This window comes from Pelecanus crispus, chromosome 1, assembly GCF_030463565.1.
Source record: "Pelecanus crispus isolate bPelCri1 chromosome 1, bPelCri1.pri, whole genome shotgun sequence".
Taxonomy (NCBI): domain Eukaryota; kingdom Metazoa; phylum Chordata; class Aves; order Pelecaniformes; family Pelecanidae; genus Pelecanus; species Pelecanus crispus.
The window spans coordinates 149080928-149092986 of NC_134643.1; the positions used below are offsets into that span (position 1 = coordinate 149080928).

Sequence of the window (12059 nt, forward strand, 5' to 3'; positions counted from 1 at the left end):
TGCAGTTCATTGAATGGTTTGTGATTATGGCTACAGGTTAAGGAAGGAGGGGGAGAAAATGACGAGGACATTTAGTATATTCCTTGGCATGCACACAAACACAAAAAAAGAACTTAGAGATTTCAGGATACTGTTAGCCTATTGTAGACAGATTACAGTTAATGTATTTCACGCTGAAGCCTATCTAAGCCAATTTAAAGTCAATATTTCTGAACTGCTAATTCAGACATTCATATTTTGTACTGTGTAGATCATATGAGAAATCTCAGTCTCTTGATAGAATGAATAAGTCTCTATAAGCTTCCCTCTTTAGTTCCTAGGGCACAACAAAAGCTGTATCAGTAGGTAAGTATGTGAAATACATATATTTTTTTGTGTTACCTACACCCAGTTCAGCCATGTACAGTTCAGCCATAATCCTTTGCAGGGAGCCGTTTGAGTAGTCCCACGGATGCTGTCATGGTTGATCACACATTAGATTATTCTTGTGTTTGTGTATTTGCAGGATCAGATCTTCAGAAGAAGTGTGAGATTTGAGGGGTGGGAACAAGTGGATACGTCAAATACAAACAAATACACTTCTCCTCAGAGAAGTGGAAATTCACTGGAGAAGGCCTTGAGGGAAAGTTAGTGAGGAGGATTGCTGTTGACTCCAGTGGAACTTGGATTTCATCAAAAATAATGCTTCTCCTCCAGACACACAGGAAGGCTGTGGTGAACTCAGGTTCTGTTATCTCATGAAACTCATTCCGGTGTCTTGATTACAGCATCATGTTTCATCTTTATCCTTCCTCGAAGACAAATTAGAGCAATATGTAAGCAAAGCTGAGATGGAAAAGGTGTAGAGGGACAGGGAGAAAGAGAGAGGAGGACAAGCAGAAGGGCAAGTGGCCCTTTACCTCTATGTAATGGATGACAGATACTAGACATCATGGGAGAGCTGGGCCTTTGGGATATGTTTAGAGCTGGAAAAGGTAATTTGAGGAAGTGGGGCTTGGTCTAAAATGGATATTCCATGGATGATGGGCAAAACTAGAAAATTCATAAGGACACTAACATGCAGCATTAATGTGTTCTAAAATGAGAAGATACTCCAGAGCTGTATTTTTTGTAGAGGACTAGTGCATGACAGGTGCCATTTACTCAGATTTTTCAGAAGAGGCGTCATCTTTGTAAGAGAGGTGACTGGAAAGTATGGGGAGGCTGGCTGATCACACACTGGTCTTTACAGGTATTAGGTGCCATGGGTACTGGAAGTAACTTCTCTGGGCACATGCATCAGAGCACCATGATACTGCTGACGGTATCCAAACCAGCTTGTTCAGAGCAACCAAGGACTGTGCAATGCCAACATTTACCTAGTGCCCAGATTTTTAGCAGCAATCATTAGCTAGAGCTTTTATTATACTTGAATAGCATTGTTGTCTGCCAGACTTATATGTATCCTATATAAAGATATCAGATTTCTTATAAAAGCTTTATTTTTTGTTAGAACTAATAAGTTAGAAGAGTAACTTTAGGCTAGTTCTGACTTTCAAACTGTAAGGATTTCATTCATGAAAATCCTGACTTTTGTTTGATACTATCTTTGTCTTTCTAATTATTTCCAAAGCTTTTTTGGTGTCTGTAGTATCAAACACTTTGTGAAAAGGAAGAGGGAAATATCTCAGGCTCCACATGCTGCATGTTCCTGACCCATTTGCTTTTATGTCCTGAATGTGACTGTTTTATCAGTGGAAGACAGATACAAAATTCAGCTATTGATGGATTAGGAAACCCAACCGGTTCTATTTAAGTGTGTGGAACATTTGCCACTGGCTTTTCTGAGAGGCAGAAGTGAGCCATGTTTTATTCTTACCTAATCCTTTCATAGCTTTTAGGTAAGAATATTTTTATACAAATTACAAAACAAGATATTTTACTTCTAACAGAACTTCCTATTGAATTAAAAAGCTGTGAGTTGACTTTCATACTTTCTGATTGTGAGTAGGATAACTCAGCATTGTGCCAACCAAATACCTACTGAGCATATTTTTAGGAAACAAATTTTTTTATTTTTTATTTTTCCGGCCAGACCCAATTATGAATGCTCTGATTTATTTTAGTGTGAAAACAAAATCACAGTTGTGGATCATATTTTCTTTTTTTAACTGGTGCATTTTCCAGGGAACAAGCCTGTGCTTTCTGTGTTCCCTATGTAGCAGTGTGACATTGAATCAGAAAGTGAATCTGTTCTTAAGGAGGTATTGCAGTTCAGTTTTGTGCTGAACCTACCAAGATTTGGTTGTTGTTCTCGTAGTCCTTGAATGTGGATTGTCTGCCCTTTTTTCTTTTTTTCTTTAACCTACTGGTAAACTAAGAGCTTGTCTTCAGTGGAAAGATGCATTGCTTTATCTTCTTTGGCACAGCTAAAACAGTCCTTTTCTCCCTTGTGAGCGTTATAGGTGAGTCTGGAAGCACTAGCAGTAGACATTACTCAATTTTTAGTTCTTTACCACTTAGCCAAACTTTTAATGTTTAGGCTAAGAGTTTCCATGCCAAGCATTTGCCTAAGGCTAATTTATTTTTATTTAAATTTTTGTAATGCCAGATAAAAGAGTTCATCTGCTTCCAAGAACGATAAGAAAAACATCTTGGGGTGGTTTTTTTTGTTTTTTTAATGTAAAAAATGATGGCAAGTTTCTTTAGAAAGGCTCTGGTGTTGTCACAGTTTGGAATGGGGACTTGAATGCAGGCAAGATGCGGCCTTTGTGTCAAAGGCAGATGCACTTTTCACCACCCATGGAATATTCCCATGCTGGGTTGAGTCAGAAGCCTGTTAAGCACTGCAGTTTGAAAACCATCTTTTATGTTTTAATCGCTAAAGTTTTTCCCTGTACCAAGCATGTCCTAGGTCGATACTGAGCAGGTCTGTCTGCTGGAGCAGAAGGTACCATGGTGGGAAGTACTGCATGCAGGCAAAGGCACCGGCAGTGAGGCTGGGCACCGGTGTGCCCTCTGCTCCCTGTGGCTGCCTCTGAGCTGGGGTGGAGATGGGCACTGTGGCTCGCTTCAGGCTCCTCCTGGTCTCTCCACTGTCCAGACTGGGGGCCTGGGTCCTCCTGAATCTCCGTGACAAGCTTCTGTCCCATGAAAAGCAGACTACAGGGTGGGGAGAGGTGGTTGGGAGGTGATGGGCGCCGGGGTTTTACCTTGATATACAGTTGGAACATGACTTTGGAGCTGGGACGTGATTTCAGCACTCTCAGGACCTAAACGTCTTGCCAGCTGGTGAGCTGATGTAGCTGGTGACCTCAATTGGCTAGTGACCATATCCCTCTGGAAGAGCTGGCTCTTGCATTTTTAGGCATAGTGACAAAACCTGCACTGTGTGGAAGAGGAAGAAGCCTGGTTTGAATGCAGATGGGACAAGACTGTGAACTTCCAAGAGAGGCTGATTTATACGAGAAGTCTTGGTGTGGAGAACTGAAATAAAAGAGAGGTGGTTGAGGCTGGGAGGTTATAAGGTAGAGACAGCAGAAGATGAAGTGAAAAGCTGATGTGGGGAAAGAGGACTCTCAGGTTGGAACCATTAGGATGGGGGAAAACTTCATAGCAATACATTTGAGTTTGCTGCTTGAAAGACTTTTTAACAGAATTAAACTATAAATGCAACATATATTCTTGTTGAATATCATGAAATTCATAGGAGAACAAGTATGGGGGGAGGGAGCTGGCGTGGGTAGTGAGGACAAAGAGAGTCATAAGGCATGTTTGAACTATAAGGAGAGGTCTCAGTCAGAGTTTGCAAGTGCTTAGACACCACATAATTCACAAGGACGGGGTCCTTATCTTGAGGACTAGAGTCTCTGCTGTGCACAACTGACTGTGCCTTTCCTTGCAGAGAGGGAATTCTTGACTGATGTCTTTTTTGGGAGTTTACTGACATTTAACAGAGATGGGAATTATCCCCCCTGGTGAGGATGTGATTTGTACCTCTGTCTTCTGTCTGGCCACTGACTTTGACGTAACTTGTACAAATTAATTGTCATCCACCCGTGTCACATCTGGTTGATATTGAAGAGGGAATGGGGAAGCTGGTGGGAGCCTCAGAGCCACAGATCGTGGCCCTGTAAGGAAACCAGCTTCAGAAACAAGGGGAGGGTGAGCCAGGCATGTGACTGGCAGATGCCTACAGGATGCAGAGTCAGATCTCATGAGATTCAGATACAAAGGAGCTAGAGTGGCTGGGTAAGAAAATTAGGGAGAATGAACTTACCGTTTGCAGGGAAGCAGAGAGGCAGATGAAGCCGATATGCATGTCTGGGGCTGAGCCTCTCCCCTCCTTCCTGCACACATGCTGTTCCTTGATAAGATCAGTGTTGGGTCACCAGATTTTGGGGGTAGGGAAGGGAGGGGAGTGCAGCCCAGAGCTTTGGCTGGGAAGTGGCACACTGTTCTTGGCTTCAGAAGGGCCGTGCATTTTGGCCGGCACAGGGAACTGGGGGAGTTGTTAGGAAGCCAGCATGGCAAAATGGCAATGGGTGGTGCAGACCCCCTTGCAAGGGAGCAGGAGACAGCAGCTAGCAGAGGAGACGGGAGGTAGTGGGAACTTGCTCAGTGCTGGAGCAGAGGCTCAGGCAGACTTCCATGGAGGACCTTGTTCTGGGAAGAGGCAGGAGAGACTGAGCTGCTGGAGATGGCTCTCCTTCACAGCCCAGGGCTCGTCCCGGTGCTGCCCTGCTCTCAGCAGCTGTTTATCAAACTGGTTTTCACAGTGTCCAGTCCCCTCCAGGGAAGGTCCATGCACAGGACACTGTCCCGCCACTGAGGCCAGACAGGCTGACAGCAGATGTCCTTGCATCTCCCCCGAGGGAGCACCTAGATGCAAGAGGACCAAAAGTGTGTGGAGTCTAGGTGTCATCTAGGTGTCATCGTTACACCATGGGATAAAATTCCTTGCTTTGCTTCAGTTTCCTCCCAGTTTGCTTTAGAAAACTGCATATACGTATATACAGGGCTCCAGAAGATATTAGGCAGTGCAAGAGTCTGAACTACCTCCACCGGTCCCTCTGGGGAGGTAGGAAATAGGACCATAGTATTGAAGAGCTGTACCAGGCTTAATTTGTATTTTTGTGTTTTTCTTCTTAATTGTTTGGATTTTTGCCTTTTCAGCTTTCATATACTGTTATAGCCCTGTCTAGACTCAACGCTTTTCTGGGATACCAATAGGCGTGCAGCATACCAGCGCTGGACTCTGGGTTACAGATCTAGCTTAGCAAGCAGTGTGTCACAGCAGTTCTGTAAATTCACTTCTCTGCAGCCCAGACGAGGCATACCTATAAAAAACAGTTATGTGAGTACAGTTGTGTCTCCAGTAGGCGCTTCTGGGGGCAATTCTTCTAATAAGGCATTGCACCTTCTTGTTGCTCACTAGTCAGGCGAGATCCACAGGGCAGGCATATTCTGGGGGAGCACAGCCCAGCTGAATGAGGTAGAACGAGCAATCTAGTATAGACAGCCTAGCCAGGGGATGCTGCTATATGGTTATTGAGATCTTCACTCCACTATACCTGTCCATATTCAGGAGAGAAGTGGGCTATACTATTCTGTAGCTGCATAGATCCAGCCATAGATCTTTTGGTGTTTGGGTGTACAGAGCAGAGCAATTTTGACACTCTGTTAAATAAGGTGGGTTGCCTCGTGTGGCTGCTCTCATGGGATGTAGAATGCTGCTAAATGAGTCAGCTACACCAGTACAAAGCCTGTATGGAGAAAAGGCTTTGTACTTTTACTTGGAGTTGCTGTCTATTAAGTTTTCCCCTTGGGAACCTTTTTGGTACAGTATGTATCTCTTCCTTGTAAATAGCAAGAATTGGGTGAATGTGATTACATAGGTTCACCTCCTGCTGTGAAGGTGTTACATGTAAGTGTATGCAGCTGACCTCTTGCATTGTGTGCCCAGCCTTTGGGTTGCTGGGGATAAAAGGACTTGCATGTGGGGGCAAAACCCAAACCCTCTTCCATGAGCCTGGCTAGGAAGGAAGACATTTTGTTCTCCATGTGAAAAAAGAGATTTTAAATCTTTCTTTTGTAGTGAGTTTGAGAGAACTATCTTTAAAAACCTCCAAGTAGCTCACTGTAAATAAATCTAGATCAGTGAAATACTTGTATTTTTAAAGCTCTTAAAACATTTTATAATGGAGCTGAAGGATGTCTTTGCAGTGGGAGGTACAGGAATTACAGCAATGTTTACCATCGTTGGCAGTACAGGCAGGCATGGTACAAATTCTCCTGTATTATCCAATAAAAATACAGTATGGCAGGCCGGTAATATTTACAACTGTCATAAACTTTTTGGTTATGCTGTGTGCACTATCAGATCCATTATGCTCTTAAAATCACATAAAACTAATTCGTTAATGGATTCCAAGCCAAGAGTTTCATTAGAAAGTTTTATAGGAAATCACGATAAATATCTGTTTACAAAGACAGTTCTCTTGAGGTGTATTCATTCTTTGAGAGAAAAAAAATTAATACTGCCTAGTCATAAAAGTAAAAAAGGATACAATTTTTTATTCATTATAGCTAATTAAAATGTATATAATTTGAACATATTCCAATAAATGCATAACTGCAGCACATTGGAATGTATTACTGTATCTATAACAAGAACAGTTGTTCAGTGTAGTTATGCGGCAAAACATTTTCCATATTGTAATTTATTGCTACTCTTGCAAAATCACACATCAATGTGTCATTAAGGCAGTTTTCTGCCTGCATACTGTCAGTCTTTTGCCTGGATATTTCAATAACAGCTAATCAATTACAAAGTAAAAGCTCATGTTCAGCTTACTGATTAATTCATTTTCTAATGCCATGCTGATATCAATGCCATTTTTAAAAATAAATCTTCTGGAAACAAACCAGCTAAATCAGAGGGAAAAATGTGTAAGAAAGTTATATCAGAACTGAGGTGTTTGACATTAATGGTCTGCTTCAAATTTCACATGCACTCCAAAAAACTGAGGAGACTGAGTACTGGTAATTAAAATCAGAAAGATACTGAGTTGTACAGATTCCATACTAGAAGAATAAGCAAAATCATTCTCATTTAACAATGAGGAGGTAAGGTTAAAAGAAAACAAACAAACAAAAAAAAGAAGCATTTTTTAATGTTTCAAATAGTATTGGAATAATCGAAAGAATTAAAAATAGAAGCAGCTTTCATTCTTTGAGTTACCATTTGGGGCCCTTGAGTAAAGCTGATGATGTTTCTGGGCAAAAGAAAATCAATAGCATGCCACTTTTAGTATCTACTGAATGTTAGGTAGTTAATAATTTAAAAAAGAGAGCTTTCTGTTACACTTACAAGGTTTTCCCTTTTGTTGGAGAAGCAGACAGGTTCAGTTGCCTGTTGGGTATTCCTTTGTACACTCGCTCTCAGTGAATTAAAATGGCTTCTCCTCAAATAAGAGAAACTGCCCTCAAATTGCAGGGCAAGATTTGTTGATAGCCTTGATATGAACCACCTCAAAGATGAGAGCCTTTAAAAAAAAAAAGTCTTTCAAAGGTGTTTTGGATTAATACTATTTGAGCAGCTCTTGAAGACAGAAAGGGAATTGTAGTAGTAACAAATGCAGGCAGAGGTGATTGTGCCTGCTCAAGGACTTGACCACAATTTCTGCTCAGAGGAAGCTCCTGAAGAATAAGCAAAATAATTTTCGGGAATGTGTATCTTAACAGTTGTGCATTGCACGAGTGTAAATTTTTTCCATCTCCTGACCTGAGCTGAGATCTGTTTTCTGATTCCAGTATGTGCAGCACAGGTGGTGGAGACTAATTGGGGTGGAGGGCAGAGCCACTATGTGCTCTTGAAATCCCGCACCTCTCCGGAGGTCAAGGGGGCAGTTGCTGTGGCACAGGCGTCCTCAGGGCTGATGTGAGCAGTGACAGCCTCCCCAGGTTGGCCCGCTGGTCGTGATGCAAAGCTGAATGGCTGTAGCAGTCATCTACTGCACTTCTCTCCAGACAAATTCCTCCATCCTTCCATCTGACTCGTCCGACAGAAGTGTGTGTGCATGGAGGTGCCTGTAGTGAGCCCTGCAGCAGCCCCGGCAGATGCAGGAGCAGCATTTGGGGTTCACATCAGCTTTGCTGCGCCAGGGTTGTTTCATGTTGGCCGCCTTTTCTTGGGCTTGCATTTTACCAGTGTTGCTGCAAATAGACCTCTAGCAAACTGCTTCCTCCTGTCTTTTCCAAGCGTCAGAGCTTTGAAGGGCAGGATGGGCCTCAGAGAGATGCAAATCGTTTCCTCGTACCAGCCCGGGTGCTCAGAGATGTGGTGCTGTTCCCATCTGCCCTCCAACAGCTTGTACTAAGCCCCATCTCTGCTAAAGCGTGCACTGTAGCAGGCTGAGACTTGGTCTGGGAGCTTGGGGTTTGTTGCCCTTCCCACCCTTTCATTCTTCCCAGAAGATAAGAAGTCACAGCAGGACTTGTTTCACCTTTCTGTCTGTCCATAAACTTCGTGCCAGTGTTCAGTCCCGGTCACTGTTCTGGATGTCTTTATATGCCACATGTGCAGATTATGGAGGAAATGGAAATCTGTTTCTGTGAACAGTTGCACCATGCATCAGAGTAAGTGCTGCTGAAGAAGCAGAATACAACGGGACACCCAACCAGACACCCTCTAATTTGTGTCTTTCTGTTGTTAAAGTTGAGATTTGACATGCAGAGAAACCACACCTGGCAGCTGGGTTTTCCCATCATTCGGAGGGATCTGGGAGAGTGGCTGTAATGACAGAGAGAGATGCCAATGAGAGCTTTTGTAGAGCCTGGTCATGTAATTTGTGTTGTGTTTCTTTCATCATGCCATCAGCCAGCATCGCTTATGTTCAGTCTTAAGGTCTCTGTATGCAGGTACGCTGTGTTACACCCAAACCTTTTGTTTGCTCTGTCATCTTCTCTCATTTCTTCCCCTCACGCTGCTTCTCCCGTTGCTCCATTAAGCAATAGGCAACCATAGGTGAATCGCCGTGGGTGTTAGCCGTGCTGAAAAAGATCCTGAAAATATCTCCTCCTCAGCCCCAAGAAGGAATGGTGCGGGTGCACAGCAGGTGCAATTTAAAATGGTAATTTAATATACCATCATTGGACTGATGTCAAGAAATGGGATGTTAAAGGCCTTTTAATGGACACATGAAGTAGTGCGAGGATGAAGCTGACCCTCTCTTATGTGTGTGAGCAGAGGTGGCCTTTCTGCTGTATCATATCCATGTGTTTTAGAGAGAAGACAAATGGCCTGCAACATTATTCTCCATGAGCCATCTCCGTCTACATGTAAACTACAAAGGTTAGGTCCACTTGTATGATAATTACATTTTAATAAAATAAGAATAATTTATAACATGCAAGTCCACATTATAATTGAGCGGGACGGCTATCCCCCACACAGCCTCAGTACACGATATAGTTTATGCATGAGCTCAGGATTCTCTGCAAGATGCTGAAATCGACATTGTGTGCTAGGGATGTGGATACTTATTTTAGACACTGAGTTTGAAAATTGTGGTTTGCAGAAATATATGCAAAAATATTGCCAAAATAAGCATTCAAAAACTCACTTCAATATGCAGCTGCTTGTAAGCACAGTAATTAAGATATATTGGGTAAATTTACTACATCTTTTCTCACACGCACCAGTGAGGTAGAAGTTGCATATTTCAGATGAAGACTCAATAGATCTTTAAACTCCAGCCAGGACTCAGCAGAAAGCTGTCTGGGAGAGCAGGTCTGCTGCTTAGCCTGGTCTTGTCTCCACTGCTCTGAGCTCTTTGATGGAGGGAATGTTGGGATCACCCAGCTCCCGCCTATTTTAGATGGATTAATTATTGTTGTGGATCTGCAGCACTGAGTCCTGGCACAACAGCAATGGGTTAACTCAACTTCTAATGTCTTCAAAACACTTCTCACAAATGAACTCATTTATCCTCACAATTCTGCAGAGAGGGAGGGAGGGAGAGAGGAAGGGAAAGAGTCAGTCTACCTGTTTTCTGGATAAAGGAACTGAAGTGGGGGTTTTGACATTTTTCTCAGCAGGAATCAGTCAGTGTCAGCTTTACACTTCACGTGCCATCACCAGTCACTCATTGCTCTAAATGCCGTGTTTACACCCTGCGGCAGGAGATCTGTGCTCCTTCTAGCTTGCTCCTTCTCTGAAAAAAATCAATAGGTTTTACCTCTACTTTCTTCTCCAGCTGGGGTGATGCTGGTCCCTGAAAGGAAGACGGAGGATGGGTTTGAGGAGCACTTCGGCTTGAACTACTTGGGACACTTCCTGCTGACTAACCTCCTCTTGGATACGCTGAAGCAATCAGGAACGCACAGTCACAACGCTAGGATCATCACTGTCTCATCAGCCACCCATTATGTAGGCAAATTGCACCTGGATGACTTACAAAGCAGGTACTGATCCATTTTTGGTATTTACTGATCTGCAGTAGGGTGTGCAGATTCAACTCCAAGAGAACTGTTACTGAATACTGAATATGGGAGGTTTTGTTGCCTTTTTTTTTTTTTTTTTAATGAATGGTGATTCTCAAGCAGTTGCTAAATATCCTTCAGACTTGAGCAATGCTTGCAACCTTCAGTCAAAGATACAAATAATTTATAACCTTGTAAACTGAGTTTTTTATTCTGAACCTTGAAAGCCTTGCTTCCTTTCTGATGCTTACATTGCGGTGACGGCTGTGGTGCAGAGTCTGGACTCCACAACTGCCTAATCAGGGAGACTCTCAATAACTGGGATGTTTTAAATTGGCTTGGGCAAATGCTAATAGACTTCATCCTCAAGTGAATGCTTACACAGAGGCCCTGGTCCTACCCTCAGATGGGCGCAGACAGATGCCTGTGGCCACTAGCTCCCTGCCTGCTGAGCGCAGGGCTGCTGATTTGGCTTGGGGAGGGGGGTAGCTAGCCCCACCTGCCCGGCTGCCTCGCAGCCTTGCCCGGTGCACACGCTGTCTGCTGCTCCTTCCTCCCTGGCAGCTCTGCCCGCTGACCTGCAGCTCCTGGCCCACCATCCTCCCTTCCCTCTCCCCCAGCCTCCACCTTGTCCTGCACCACTCCTGAAGTTCTGGTCCCCCATCTCTGCCTCCCTCACAGCCCTTCTCCAGCTTCCCCGCCTGCCTCCCGTCCCCCGGCTGTGCCATCCCTCCCGTCCCCGTGGTGCTTGCCCTCTCACACATCAGCCCGGTGATTCACTGCAAATGCTGGAGCCCCGGCTTTTGTCTGGGTTACCCCCTGCACACCCATGAGAGCTTACTGAGATCCAAGTGTGCAGCAGTCCTGCGTTTTTAAACCAGTAAGATGGGTTAAAATGCATGGCCATATTCTGTCCAACTACTTTCATTTAGGAAAACTGTGGGTGAATGTCTATGGTTTGTCTCTAACATTAGGAAGACATCAAATGATGCAGTAAATATCTCTGGTGTTGTACAGGAACCATGTAGAGTTGTTTAGTTAATTGAGGAATGGGCAGGATAACTGAGATACGTTTCAAAATTTGCCCCTGCAGTCACGTGTGGCAATTATGTGCTTACTAATAGGCTCAAGCAGAACCTGTCTTCTGATGGGCTCCAGAGCATTTCTGCCTGCACAGAGCCAATCTGAGTTTTTCATCATTTCCATGGAGAGATTCTGTCTCTGTACTTTGACAGGGACTTCAGCACGTGTTCAGAGGCACCTGGCCCGAGGTTTCATTTTGGAACAAAGAATGGAATTAGGGGGCTGGGATGTTTCCACTGCAGACATTTTACATATGAATGCTGCATTAAGCATGTCAAACTTTCTGTTTGACTTCTGATTACATAGTACAGCATCAATTTTGTTACAAGCACGTTATTTAAACTCTGCAGGGTAGTCACAGTTTAATCTCTTGCTTGTAAAACAACCACAGGAAATTACCCTTACTCTTCACTTGATGTATGTATTAATTGTTTCTGATGGGCGTGTACTGGATGGCAGCACGCAAGGGGGCTAAGGGGAGTGTCATTAGAATTTCTTTGGGCTAAAGTGCA

The 12059-nt window shown here is 43.7% G+C and overlaps 1 protein-coding gene across 1 annotated transcript in view; it reads left to right on the plus strand.

Annotated features, from left to right (window-relative positions):
* Positions 1-12059, plus strand: part of DHRSX (dehydrogenase/reductase X-linked) — a 174993-nt gene that overhangs the window by 111379 nt on the left and 51555 nt on the right. The window contains exon 6 of the mRNA XM_075727609.1: positions 10239-10446. Within this exon, the coding sequence (XP_075583724.1) occupies positions 10239-10446 (208 nt within the window). The remainder of the gene's footprint in view (positions 1-10238; positions 10447-12059) is intronic.